Genomic DNA, 14,666 nt, shown 5'->3' with positions numbered 1-14,666 from the left:
TTAATCCTGGGTTTAGAAATGGATCAAATGGTTGGGAAGGGAAATGCTTTTGCTCCTGACGTGTGTAAGCACACTCCTCTCTCTTGGCTCTTAACTTTGCTCTGACTGGACTTGGTCTCTGAGGAGTCAGCAGGTCCCAGTGTTGGAAGACCCAGGAGAAGGTCACATCCAGGGAAGACTCTGGTCATGTGGGCAGCAGCACTTTGTCCCCTGAGGAAGTTGGTATTTTAATCTGTGAAAAGCCTTAGGAAAAAAAGCAAAATACCCCAACGACTCCATGAAAGGAGCGTGGTTCTTCCTAGGAAATCGTGGAGCGCAGAGTGGTTAAAGAGCTTACTGCAGTTTACCTGATCCAAAGAGTCTTCATTTCACCCAAAACATATTTGAATTCAGTGGGAAGATCAGATTAGTGTGCTCAGAGCAGTTAATCTGTGTGCTGTCATGTAGGTTTGGACGTCTTCAGCAGTATAAAACCTCCTTCCATTGTCTTGATGCGTCTGTATTCTGTGTTCTTTATCCTGAGCGTATTTGTTCCTTTGTATAGTCATGAAGAATCCTTCATCTATATTTAAATATATATGTATATATAACTCATAAGACTTTAATCTTTGCTAAAAAGACTAGGAAAAATAATATCCCACATATAAACAATACTATACATTTTAAAATTTACATCTCAGCAATTCAGAGAGTGGCTGCTTTAAATGTGACTATTGTAGGAAGTGCCTAATTTATAGTTTGTTCCTCCCTTCCCACCCAAACTCCACCTTTACTCTGCCTTTTCTGCATGAGTGTGTCCCTTTACCATCAGGAAGGTCAGGAACTGGTCTCTTTGATAGACCCAGCTGTAGGCTTGGTGTGAAGAGGAAGGTGATTGAAATGGCAGGTCTCAGTGAGACTGGGCCATGACAAGCATTTTATTTATTTGCCCATCCACTTATTTCTAATATAAAATAAATTGGTAAGAAATTACATATATTGTTCCCCAAACAGATGATCTCTATGTGCCAAATACAATTCCATCAAGACATAAAACCGCCCATGGCGTTGTAGGTAATGAAAGCAAACTGTTTTTCTTTATCAGGTGAAAGCTGCTGTACACTGCAATGACACTTGTGTAAATGTAGGCTTTCCCTACTTTTCTCTTTCAGGGTTCTAAACATGTATCTGTTGTTTTGAGTGACATTGTTTTAGCAGTTATTGACTCCATTTTTGTGTGGTTCATATCCTTTACCATGTCCTTCCAAAGTAGTTTGTACTATCATTAAAATCAGATTACTTCTAACTCATAATAATGGTGGAATAAAATATAATTTTGTATTATTGTTTTCTCATTATAGGCGTTTAGTTAAAGGCAAGAAAGTAATAACTCCCCTGATAGGAATGTCTTTATTTTTCTGTTAGTTCACTAAACATCTAAGTACTCAGTTAGAAGCATGAAGTTAAAGGAGACAGTGGTAGACTGTCCTAGCATAGCTTTTTTTATGTAAGTATGGTAAAAAGTAATGACAGATGGGGCCAAAGAGAAAGAGGAAATGACATGGATAGGTCCTGCGCAGCCTCTGCAGCGGCTTCATAGGGTGCTTGCTTTCCTGCAGAGAATGGACAGGAAACAGACACCTCTGGAGCTGGATGGCAGAGCTGCAGTGGAGGTGGTGGCAACCCGCCCTCAGCAGCACCTCGCTCCTAATGGCTTGTCCTCTGCCATTGTGTATTTAGAAAGGAGCCTCAGCTGTCCGTTTGAAATTGCCTCTTTTCTAAAATAGTTTGTGCATGGAGCTTTGCACAAGTCAAGGAATATGTCTTTGTATTAAGCAATTGAGCTTTAGACTTTTTATCCAGAAGAATTTTGTAGCCAGGTGTAATGGAACACACCTTTAATTCTAGTACTTGGGAGGCCAGTGGATCTCTGAGTTAGAGGCCAACCTGAGATGCAAAGAGAATTCAGAGACAGCCAGGGCTCATAAAGAGACTCTGTCTTGAAACAAACAAAGAAACAAACAAATGTGTTGTTTCTCTTGGGAATTTAAAGATATATACTCCAAAGATTTCTTTTTAACCTCCACAGAGTGATTTATTGGAAAACCACTCAAGTAGTTTTCCCTGGAGTGGAAAATTCCAGAGAAAAACAGCTCTGTATTTGTTGATCCCATGTCTGTAAATGTGGGCAGGGTATCTCCCTTGGACGGCATGGACTTTGTTACCCTACAGTACACAGTGAGCCACATTGGGGTGGGGAGGTAAGGAAAGCAAGACAGAGGCTTTATTTACTCAGTGGTCATAAAGAAATCTAGAAATTAAAGTTCTCTGGATGGTATGGAGTGGCGACTAGAAGTAAGTTAGTATAATACCCCTTTCCTTTGAACCTGAATTTGCAGTTTGCTACCAGCTGCTGTTTGGCCGTTTTTAATCACTGTAAAGTGAGAAGTGAGCTTCCTGAGTGGTTACAGATGACAAGCAGACACAAGCAGGGCTGGATACAAAATTGATGGTTTTGGATAATGACCTTGCTTTCAATGATTTCGATGAAGCTAACACAAAAGCAGTTAACCCTGTAAGAATCTAGCTGACAGGTTCAGAGTTGCAGCCTTCCTTATGTCTCCCAATGCCCCCTTTTCCTGCTTGCTTATTTTTTTTGCTGTTTTGCTGCAGGCGAATGATTCTGATCTTGTTCTTCTGGCCAGCCTGCCTCTCTCTCTCCTTGACTCAGGCTTGTGCTGGTGGATATCCTTTTCCTACTGCAGCCGCATGCTCAGCTGGCTCTCTCCACCTCGTGGAGCCTGTGCACTTTCGTCACTGCTTTCCATTCTGCAGGGGGCGGTGGTGGGGTGAGTTCCGGCGGCTCGGTAAGTAGAGGTTTAGGCAGCTTCAAGTTTGCTTTTGATAGTTTAAACCTCTTGGCTTTAAAAGAACACTTTTGGATGAGTTAATAAGAACAGATTTGCTTGTTTCATTGGATATGTTGAAGGGGTGCAATGTGTTTGCATTTTTGTAGGATCTCACAGTAGGTCCTAAGTAGTTGGCTTGTGTTACTTTAGAAGCTGATTTGCCAGGCCTGGTGATGTGTACCTTAATCCCAGCATCCAGCACTTGGAGGCAGAAGCAGGAGAATCTCTGAGGTCCAGACCAGCTAGGGCTGTATAGTGAGACCCCGACTCAAAGAATTTTTTAAAAATTAACTAAAACAACAAATAAAAAGAAAAGAAAGGAAGGAAGAAAAGGAACATCTTCCTTGTAAAGCACTGGACATTGAGAAAGATTGAAAAATCACTTTTTATAAAGTAGTTTTAGTATGAACAGAAATTTTTAAAGCATTTAATCTTTTAAGTAGGCATAAATCCAAAGCTTGCCTGCATGCCATTACTGTTGGTGTTTGGTTCATAATAAAGGCTGTTGATCTGCTCCCAAGGAGGAACCCACTGAATAAGCAGAGACTTGCAGGCCTCTGCTGAACTGAGGGGTCAGCAAGGAAACCTCTCTTACCTCATTCTGGGCAGAATTAGCCTTTCCTTGAGCCTTGTGCTCCTGGAAAGTGGCCAGTGCTAAAACTTCCCCTCCACCATTTTGTGTTCTGGGAAAAGGCAGCTCCCTTCCCTCAGGACTTTGCTTAGAGTCCAGGTACTCCTGCTCTATTAGACTAAGCCATACCCATGCCCTCCAATCTCATTTTTGCCTCATGAATGATCAGCTGAGCCTTCTGACCCATTGTCTAATAAAGAAAAATATTAACTTTCCCCTCCATCATCCTGAAACCTGTCAGCCTGAGCCAATACACATCCTCTTTAAAGGTCCCCATGAGAACCCACAGACCTCAAGAAAGACCCGTATGTTGTCACTGTGTCCAGCCAACTCCCCATGTGTGCTTTGTTCTATCTACAGGCCTCTCCTCCCTGGCCTTTAAGACTCTTGAAGAGCTTATGTTCCTAGTGTGCCCCTACCCTTTCATAGGATACCTACTTAAAGTCAGGCTTGTTTGCTTTGTTAGGTTTTTACTTTATAAAAAGGAACTACTCAATTATGCCTATTTGGAGAATAATGTAAGAGCTAACTAGAAAAAGAAAATAAGAAAGCAACCGAAAAGCATACACCAGATGGTGTCGCAGGTAATAGAAGGCATATCTAAGCTGAGACCTCTGCTTTGACTGTGTGCACTGCACTGTCCAGTGTCACGGGAACACATCACAGCTCTTGTTCTTTCTTCCTTGAAGTCTGTTCATTTGTTTCAGGCAATGGAAAATTTTATATAGAAAACTAATTAACTAATTTTAGAATGGTCATACAGTATAGATTAAGATACAGTTTCTGTGGTTTGACTTCAAAATTTAAGAACTGTATTAATTACTGCTGTGTTTGGGAATATAGTATAAGATTCTTACTGTGTTTTCTTTTAACAGTACTTTGCCATTTTCCCTGTTTTTCCTTAACTAGTTTTTACATTTTTATAAGTTTGGCACAGACTATGAAGACTCTAAGGCTCAGAAAGAACACAGTGAAATTCTCATTGTATAGGCATTTTACAAATACGCTCATCTTTGCTGTGCTGGGTAAGCCTTCCATGCCTCTTTCTAAGACAGCCCATGTCAGGATTGCATGCTCTTTCAAAGGCGACTCTCTCTGTCTTTCAGCTTCTATAGTGTTTATGGTGTGGACAACGAAGAACTTCAGGATGGCAAAATGCCAATCAGTAAGTAAAATCTTAATTATTTTAAGATTTAATTAAATTATTTGTTAGATAATTAAGGGATTAAAACATTTAATTATTTAAGCAGTTACTGTTTTCATTATACTGTTTTATTTTTCAGAATTTCAATGAGTTTAGTTTGTAAAATAATTTTATTGGCTATTTTTCTTTTATTTTGACCTATTTCCTATGGAATTATCAACACTTTTTTCTAAATAACTCTGAAGCTGGATCTCAGTTGGTAGAGTGCTTACCTCAGATGCACAAACCCTGGGTTTAATCCCAGTACCACATAAACTGGCAGTAGTTGTACAAGCCTTTAATCTCAGCACTCAGGAGGTGGAGAAGGCAGGAGGATCTGAAGTTCAAGGCCAGCCTGGGCTACATTTGACCCTGTCTGACAACGACAAAACTGAATATCTCAGCAAGTTCCTCTGGAATTTTTTATTCCTTTTCCTGAACAGCTCTTTATATATTTTGAAGAAGAATGTTGTGCCCTTTCCCCGTTTTCCTTTCTTTTTGCTAGAGTGGTACCTAGGGCTTTGCATGTGCTCTGCCTCATGACTAGACACCTAAGTCTGCTGTGCTGCTTTGATGTCACACTCAGCACTGGCTTTGGGGAGATGCCTGTGCTTAGACTAGCTGGGAGAGCACACAGTTATCTCTCAGAACCAGGTTCTTGAGGTCACGTCACACCCACAAAGTGCCGAGAAGCGTCAAGCTGCTGTACCTGCTGGCTTTCCCCCTCCATTGTAATATTTTCTACTTAAAATTCTGTCTGTGTTTAGATTTTTTCCCCTAAATTTTCCTGTTGGTCCTAATATTTTATGAGGGGACATCTGTATGCTTTTTAGAAACAATGTTTACAACATAGGTTTCCTTAGAAGAAACTTTTTCTTGTTTATTGACAAGGAAGGTTTGCTGGCTGGAGAGATCTCAGTACTCCTGCTGCACTGTCTGAATGGGATGTGGGCACGTTTATCTGAAAGTTGATGTTTTATGTTTGCATCATCCTTGTTCTAGGATTGGATGGAGCTCTGGGTTGATGATGCATTTTGGAGCTTCCTCTTTTCACTCATCCTTATTGTGATAATGTTCCTATGGAGGCCATCAGCCAATAATCAGAGGTAACTAACATGTGGAAATTTGTCTTGGAACCATTTGTTGGCTGCCTTCTGTGGTGTTGAAAACTGTAGGAGGCACATCTCACAGAAGGCATTAGAAAATCCAGAATTGTTAAACATGAGGCTCTTTTGTCTTTAAGGGAAGAAAATGACTGAAGGCAGGAGTAGATCTTTTTGCTGTTATGGAGCCAGCCTTCACCTGAGTTCCCCCCAAATTCTGAACATTGCTTAGGCCCTTATGAAGAGGTCTCGGGTATTTTGATCCCTCCCGCAATAGAGCTATCCTCATGCTTAGTACGCTGGACTCTGTTTATTGTAAAGGCCATAGGTGCTTTGCTACTTTGCAAGGGAGTTTTGATATAGCTTTAGATTTTTTTCTAAAGCTCTTGTGATAATTGTCACATGGAGATTTTTTCCCCCAAAGTTTTACTGTGCTTAAATGTGTAAGAAAAATAAACGTTGAGGTCAGACTGGGGAGGTTTTGACCCAGCGCCTGCTAAAGTGGTGCTGACCCGAGTGTCATTCTTCACCTCACGTGGATCATTTCCCTGCTGGCTGTGATGCTTGTAGGGACCCTGACAGAAAACACGAACAGAGACTGTTGGGAAGTGCTTGGTTTTTAAGCAGTTGTATAGTCAAGTGAGAAGACAGGCATAACAAATAGAAGATAGTGAGAGAAGGGCATTAACCGTCGGGAGGTGGATGAGGACTCTGAAAGTTCCAGTATAGCTTTAAGATGGAATTAGCATGTGAAAGAATGCTCATTTAGGGAGAACTGTGGAACAGCCAAGGTGCACAGAAGTCAGCAAGGTGTGCAGGTTCGTTAGCTCAGTGGGCGCAGCGTTCTTAGCCCACGTGCTTAGAAGGGCTTTGCGCTTAGTATTTTTCTTCAGAGATTAGAACATTTGCATAGACTCTACTGGCTAAGCATCCTGATCCGAAACCCAGACTGCTCAGGGTCAGAAGCTTCTAGAGCACTGATGTCGTGCTCAGGCAGGTAAACCACCTGGGATTCTGTATGTTCAGCCTGTTTTTTAGTTGAGGAAAGCTGGACAGGGAGAGCGGAACCTAGTGGCACAGGGCTCAGTGTCAGCTCAGAAAGCTGCGCTCTGGAGTGTAGTGGTCAGCCCGCCTTCTCTTGTACCTTCTTCCCCAAGGAGAGAGCTGTTGAGTCTCTTATGGCACTCGCTAGGGAGAATGAAATGGCGGAACTAGGAAGTATGTTCTCCCTTCAGTAAATAGTCATGTTGGCCAGGGACGTGGCTCGGCAGGCTTTTGCTCTCAAGGCTGCGGGCCTGAATTCATTGCTGGGACCCACATGTTCCTTGTAGAGAACCACCTCCTGAAAGTTGTCCTCTGATCTCTTAATTGTGTGAACATGTGCATGTACACACAGGTAAATACATAAAATAAATGTTAAGTGACGGGGCATGTTGGGGCACACCTTTAACCACAGCAGTCAGGAGGCAGGGGCAAGTAGATCTGTATAAGCTAAAGACCAGCCTGGGTACATAGCAAGACCCTGCCTTAAAAGAATTTTCTAAAATGTATTGTTATTGGTGTTTTATCTGTATATCTATGTGACAGTGGTGGATCCTGGAGTTACAGACAGTTGTGAGCTGCCATGTGGGTGCTGGGACTTGAACACGAGTCCTCTGAAAGAGAAGTCAGTTCTCTTAATCGTAGAACCATCTCTCCAGCCCCTTAAAAAAATTTTTTTTTGAAAATAAATTATAAAAGTAAAAATATTTTTGTATATATGTACTGTTCTATTTTGTAATGTGAGTAGTAATATGTGTGTGTGTGTGTGTGTATTCCAAAAATAGACATTTTATTAGATTTTTTTTTTTTTTTTCTGTTACAAGCAATGTTTTCTGAATGCTTTTGATGATATTTTTCTAGTGTGCTATGAGCAAAAGGGCCTTTGCTTTGATAGATATGGCCCAAAAGACATTAGGAAAGATGGTCTTCTTCAACGGTGCATCACATGTGACATATTTAATATATAATGTATTTAATAATTAAAATCCACATGTCTGTGTAAATGTTTGTTTAAATATAGGTTCATTTGGTGATGATGAAAATAGAAGAGCAGCCCTCTAGACATAATGCTTTTTTGTCTAAACATTTTCTGCTTGAGAGCTAGAGAGCTAGGTTGGTGGTTAAGAACACTGGCTGCTCATGCAGACGGCCCAGGTTAATTCTCAGCACCCATGTAGCTCACAACCTCCTGTAACTCCAGCTCCAGGGCATCTGATGCCCTTTTCTGGCCTCTGCAGACACCAGGCATGCCAGGTATGGAATATATTCAGGTAACACACTCATACACATAAATAAGTAAATAAATTTCCTCTTTGCTATCCTGGATAATCTGTAGCAATAAATTTTGTCATCAACAGTATTTTTGAGAATGTATTTGATCTTGTCACCTTAATGTCACTGATCAGGTTAATGTCTTCTTTTCATTAGGGAAAATGCTAAAATGTGGTGGGCAGGAGGTTAGTTATCTTAATGCATAAGAATCGTGGACAATGTAGATTTTTATATGCAATGGCCAACAGTGACCAGGTTTAAAGTCTCCTTTGTTTTTGTCTAGGTATGCCTTCATGCCCTTGATAGATGATTCTGACGACGAAGTCGAGGAGTTCATGGTAACATCTGAAAATTTAAGTATGTGATGTGTTCTGATTTGTATATATATTTTAACAGAAAGAAATCTTTATTTTAGATGCAAAGTCACATATATTGCTTAAAATTTTCCAATGAGGACTGGGGAGATGTCTCAGCCTGTAAAGTGTTTGCCTTGCAAGCATGAGGATGTGAGTTCCGTCCCCAGAACCAGTGTTAAAAGGAAAAAAAAGAAAGCTGGGCATGGCAGAATGCATGCATGTATAGTTCCAGAGCTGGGAAGGCAGATTACTGGAGCCCACTCGCCAGCCAGCCTGGCCTACTTGGCTGATTCCAGGCTAGTGTGGGTGGATGCATCCAGGAATGGACACCAGAGGTGGCGTCCACCACACATACACACATGCACACAGATGTGACTGTACACCCACACACACTGTGGAGGTGGCTCAAGAGTGTTTGCTCTGCACATTTTAGACCTTGAGTTCTGATCCCAGCAGCTACATAAGAGCCAGGTAACAGCAGTGCTGGTGCGGGAGGGGAGGCAGGGAGAGGCAGTGTAAACAGCCAGATCGCCAGGGCTTGCTAGCCAGCCAGTCTAGGCTAAGCTAGAGACACCCTGAAAAAGGGAAACATGGTAGAGAATGATAAAAGATATCATCAAAAGATTACCCACATGGCAAACGGTGAACAGAAGGCTTGAACAGTGTGCAGATTGAAAATGCTCAATGAGTCAATGGCACACGCCTGTAATCCCAGCACGTGGGAAGGCAGAGTCTGGCAGATCTCTGTGAGTTCAAGGCTAGCCTGGTCTACAACGCAATTGCAGGACAGCCAAGGCTACACGGAGAAACCCTGTCCCAAACAAAACAGAACAAAAAAAAAAAAGAAAAAGAAAAACACACACACAAAAAAAAAAAAAAGAAAGAAAGAAAAGAAAATGCTCAGTGTTCTCAGTAATCAGGGAAGATGCAAGACAGCAGTGAGCCGCTCCACCCCGACATGGCTACAGCCGGCATGGCGAGTAGCCAGCTGGAGAGGGTGCCTTGCTAGTTACAGGGCAGGGACAGTATAAAATCTGCTTGAGAGGATTTTGACCTATGTGTACATACCCACATAGGCACATATGCACAATTTTTTTAAAAAAAGTCTAAAAAATAAAAAGCTTTCATCAAATATGAAGAAAATAATTTTTTTTTGAAGAAAATAATTTTTGTTTTGTGTTGAATACCATAAGCATGCCCTGCTGTTTATGTCAAGGAAGTAAAAACTTCCAAGATGTATGTGTGTGTTTGTGTATATGTCCGTGTATGCATATGTGTGTGACTGTGTGAGTGCATGCTTGTGTGTGAGTGCATGTTTCTGGTGTGTATGTGTCTGTGTGCTAGAGTGCTAGCGATGAAACCTAGGGCTTCAAACATTCTGGACAAATGTTCTACCACTGAGATATATTCCAAGCCCCCACATTATTTTTGAAATACTGTGACTCTTACACATTTTAAAATCCTTCAACGTTAAAATAAATTGAGCGGGGGTCCATGTGTATGTGCGAGCTGCTCCACAGGTGCATTCCAGCAAGTTGAAAGCCTTCTTGTTGTGCTCCGCAGTTACTAGAACCTGAGCCAGGATGGTACTCCTCAGTGAGGTAGGCCGCGGACAGGAGGGCAGACACCACAGGTTAGAGATACAAAAGCTCAGCCGTTGATCTCAGTGCAGAGAGTCAGAGAGGCTGAGCCTAGGAGAAACAGGAACAATTTTAGACAACAGTTGCTGAAAAGGGACAGAATCTGAGTTAGACAAGAGGACAAGAATTAGTGGGTAGTACAATAAAAACTTTTTTCTTATTAGAGTCTTAAGTGTGAAGTTAGAATTTTTTAATCTTTTCTCATTGTAGCTGAAGGAATAAAACTAAGAGCCTCAAAAACGGTTTCAAATGGAACAGCTAAACCTACTTCTGATAACTTCGTGAGTATCTGTATTTAGTGGAGCCACTGTCTGTTACTTTAGAATTCGTATCCGTGCCGTAGTCGCTGGTCATCAAAAGAGGTTTTGTTACAGTTTGTTGTTACTAAATTAGCTATTTCCATGCACCAGTGCAAGTTCAAGGCCCATAGCAGCATAGAGTGCCAGCATGTGTAAGGCTTCAGTCTGCTTAACCAACATTACCATCACGTCTGTGCACAGCAACACCTGTAAGGTATTTTAAGACTCGACTCTGAGGCAGGTGTGGAAGTACACGCCTCTTATCCCAGCACTCAAGAGGCACAGTAGGCAGAATTTTTATTCATTCTTTCAAAGTAAGTGTTGTTGACTTTTGACCAGAAATTAGAGGTCTTATTTTTTACTTAAGATTTCTAGCTAGGAACTACTCCCAGACATAGGGCTTCATTGCCGTGTCTCAGTCAGCAGCTGCTTAGTACTGAATCCAGACCAACCCAGGCTGCAGGCACATGGGGAAGGAAAACTGCATTTATTTCTCTTTCCTAAGTGTAGTAACTGGAAGTAAATTAGGGAAAACACCTAACTACCTAAGCTGATTGGCCTTTTCTTTTTTTGTTTTTCAGCTTTTTTGGTTTGGTTTGTTTGTTTTTGGGTTTTGGGGTTTTTTTGGTTTGGTTTTTCAAGACCAAGTTTCTCTGTATGACAGCCCTGGCTGTCCTGGAACTCTCTGTGCAAATCAGGCTCAAAGAGACCTGCCTGCCTTTGCCTCTGGAGTGCTGGAATTAAAAGTATGCACTGCCACCACCTGGCCTGATTGGCCTTTCTTGCCTCCTGTGGTAATATTAACACAGGTACCTCACTGCAGTGCTTTACTGAGGTAGAACATTGTCCATTATAGTTTTCTGTTGGAAAAAAAAATGAACTCAAAATTTTTTACAAATTAGGCATAATGAGGGATGGAAGCAAAAAAAAAAAAAATCAAAATAAACCTTTGCTCTTTTCTGTCTTACAAATCAATTCTGCATTTTTATTTTGGGACAAAAAGAAAAAGAACATTTGTGTTCTTAGCTAAAACCAAAGAACAGAAAAATCAGCCATTTTCTGTTTGTTTCTGAAACACTGGCGCTTAGTGTGGCACTCCGCCAGCTTCCAGAGCACAGGAACAACTAGCAGACTCCGTGCGTCTGAGTTAAGTGTGTAAGTTTACCAACATGCTACCAAAAAGGATGCTTTTAGGAGATACTTAACAAATACTGAATATAAATATTTATTTCTACAGGATGAAGATTTGAAGTGGGTGGAAGAAAATATTCCCTCTTCATTCACAGACGTGTAAATATCCTCTGTTCAAGTCTAAACCTGAGACTGTAGTTTAAAGGGACTTCATTCTCTGCTTCTCACTGTAGATGGTTGGGAGTCACCATGTGGTTGCTGGGAGTTGAACTCAGGACCTTTGGAAGAGCAGACAGTGCTCTTAACCTCTGGGCCATCTCTCCAGCCCCCCATTTGCTGTTTCTCAAACTGTGTGTGTGTTTGTGTATACATGTATGTGAGAGAATGTGTGTGTGTGCAACTGTGTGTGCATGTGTGTGTGCATGTGTATGTGTGTAGGACCCCATCATTACTTCTCACAGAGCTGAACGCAGCCCTGGCCCTTCCCTGCCTTTCCATCTTAGTGGCCTGTGACTAACTCCAGCTCTTCCCACACTTTTCAGAATCATTTTATATTGTTTTAATTTTTATTACAGAAAAGTTCAGACATATGTAAACCACTTATTACATCCATGTGTATAGTGTGCACACATGGTCACAGAGGTCAGAGGACAACTTGCAGGAGTTGGTTCCCTCCTTCCTGTGGGACCCAGGAATCTGATTCAAGTCACCCACTGAGCTAACCCACCAGCCTGCTTTCAAGGCCTCAGGAGTCTGCTCTTTCCTTTCCTTCTTTCCTTCTTTCCTTCTTTCTTTCTTTCTTTCTTTCTTTCTTTCTTTCTTTCTTTCTTTCTTTCTTTCTTTCCTTCTTTCCTTCTTTCCTTCTTTCCTTCTTTCCTTCTTTCTTCCTTCCTCCCCTTTCTTTCTTTCCTTCTTTCTTTCTTCTTTCTTTCTTTCTTTCTTTCTTTCTTTCTTTCTTCCTTCCTTTCTTCCTTCCTTCCTTTCTTTCTTTCCTTCCTTCTTCCTTCCTTCCCTCCTTCCTTCCTTCCTTCCTTCCTTCCTTCCTTCCTTCCTTCCTTCCTTCCTTCCTTCCTTCCTTCTTTCTTTCTCTTTCTTTCTCTCTCTCTCTCTTTCTTTTCTTTCAGCTATTTTTTTTGTTTTTGTTTTTTTAAAACAGTGTTTCTCTGTATAGCCTGATTATCCTGGTACTCACTTTGTTTACCAGGCTAGCTTTGAATTCAAAGTCTCTGCCTCCTGAAATCCGGGAGTAAAGGCATGTGCCACTACTACCTGGTCTTTTTTTTTTTTTTTCCTGGAGTCTGCTTTTTTCATTTCCATTTTTTTTTTTTTCTTTGTTTTTTTTTTGTGTGTTTTTTTTTTTTTTTTTTTTTTCCCCCCCCCCCCCCCCCCAGCTTCAAGGTTCTTTCTATTTCATCCCTAAATATTGGGGATTTTAGGTTAAGGCACTTAACCAAGCCTGCCCACCTGAGTTCAATCTCAAAAATTACAGCGGGTAGAAGTCGAGAACCAGCTCCTGAGTGGCCCTGTGACTTCCACACCTATGGTCCAGACACACACACCTGTGCACACATACAATAAGTAAACACATCTCTATTTTTTGTGTTCTCCATGAAAAAGAAATACTACCTTTGATAATATAATGCTCATCTCTCCTCATTTCCATAAAAGCACAAAATGGGAGTTTTCTAGTTTAGTGGCAGATCATCACTCAGATACTCTGCCAATTGTGAAAAGTAAAACAAGAGCAAAGGGCTGAAAATAGAGAGGGGGGTGTGGCTTTGTTTGGAGTACTCACGTGAGTTTTCAACCAACTGCCCCATATGTAGTGGGAGTGTGCTTGTACTAGCTTGTTTCTATTTAAATTCATATTTTAAAAATATTTCTGTTAACTTTAGAGTGAACAGTTTTAAAGAAATACACATTCTGGAAAACACATTCTAGGTAGATGTCAATGTTGTTTTTAAGTAAGTCCTTCTCTGTAATCAAGAGGTAGAGTACCAGGACCTAAATCCCGGTCCCTCCCAGATGCCCACATGACTCTGTCTGTAGAGTCTGATGCTTCCAGAGAACTCACAGTCCTGAGCCTGGGTGCTCCCTTCTTGGCATTATCCCACTTGGGTTTTCGTGAACTTTTGTTTTGAGTGACATTGTTTTAGTGACACTGTCTTTGTTGTCTCTTGTTTCAGAGCCCTCCCTGTGTTAGTGGACTCAGATGAGGTAAACATACTTTTGCTTGTTTCCCTACAGCTGTTTTCATTTTCACAGTGTATTTCAGAAGTTAATTCTGAAAATAACTTTGAAGCAGTTACCAACTGAGCAGGTGGAAGGACACAAAGCTGGCTTGCAGTATGAAGGGCTGTGGGCTAAGTCACTGAGGCCAAGAAGCAGGATAAAAGCTGCTTGGTATAAATGAAGGGAAGAGGCATTTCGTGAGATTTTTGTTTGAAAGTCTATGATTTTTAAGGCCTTATGTGTCTTCTGTTTAGCTTCTGACAATATGTAGATAATTTGTTGGAATAGTTTCTTTTCAACCTTACTTACTAAGCCTGAAATTTAAATAAAGGTTTTGTGTGGAAAAGTTAACTATGGGTCATCCAGACATTGCAGGGTAGCCCAGGGCAGGGCACATCTGCAGTATATGGATTAAAGGATAAAAGACAAGGCATTGGCCCAGACGGAGGAGGGGCTGCTGGGAGCAGTTGGTCCGCAGTGTTGGCTGTAGAGCTGAGAAGAGCTGGAAGGGAGAGGTTCCGAAGTCATGTCATGTTCCTCTGTAGCAGGGTGGAGGTTCCGCCACCCTCGGGGAAGTGCTGGATGGCTATCAGTGGTGCAGTTTAATTCATCTGACACGATAAATAGCCATGGAGTCAGAAACCAGCTGCTCAAGTGAGGGCCTGCTAGCCACAGGGCTACTTCTCACAGAGAACCTAACCATTGGCTAGGTAGAAGGAGGCCGACCTTTCCGACCTCTGCGCTGATTGGCCTGCTATATTAGAGAAGGGGTCTTGTCTTATATGATGCTTCCCTCAGAGTAGGTCTATTTAAAAGGTTAAGTGGTGACTTGTAAGTTAGAATATTTTGGTAGCTAGCACCAGCATTTGACACCCATCTTTTTTTTTTTT

General features: G+C 41.5%; 1 protein-coding gene across 2 annotated transcripts in view; it reads left to right on the top strand.

Annotated features, from left to right (window-relative positions):
• Tmem87b (transmembrane protein 87B) overlaps nt 1–14,666 on the top strand; it is a 36,241-nt gene that overhangs the window by 18,418 nt on the left and 3,157 nt on the right. The window contains exons 11-19 of one of the 2 annotated variants that reach the window (XM_055615151.1): nt 1,152–1,255; nt 1,653–1,655; nt 4,447–4,544; nt 4,626–4,684; nt 5,705–5,808; nt 8,402–8,475; nt 10,325–10,395; nt 11,651–11,703; nt 13,731–13,761. In XM_055615151.1, the coding sequence (XP_055471126.1) occupies nt 1,152–1,255; nt 1,653–1,655; nt 4,447–4,544; nt 4,626–4,684; nt 5,705–5,808; nt 8,402–8,475; nt 10,325–10,395; nt 11,651–11,703; nt 13,731–13,761 (597 nt within the window). Of the gene's footprint in view, nt 1–1,151; nt 1,256–1,652; nt 1,656–2,652; nt 2,725–4,435; nt 4,545–4,625; nt 4,685–5,704; nt 5,809–8,401; nt 8,476–10,324; nt 10,396–11,650; nt 11,704–13,730; nt 13,762–14,666 lie in introns of both variants that reach the window. The other variant, XM_055615234.1, reaches the window with a different exon arrangement.

Source organism: Psammomys obesus, unplaced genomic scaffold (genome assembly GCF_907164565.1).
Source record: "Psammomys obesus unplaced genomic scaffold, mPsaObe1.curated_primary_1811, whole genome shotgun sequence".
Lineage (NCBI taxonomy): Eukaryota > Metazoa > Chordata > Mammalia > Rodentia > Muridae > Psammomys > Psammomys obesus.
Note: the sequence above shows the minus strand (reverse complement) of the source record. Positions and strands in the feature narration are given on the sequence as shown.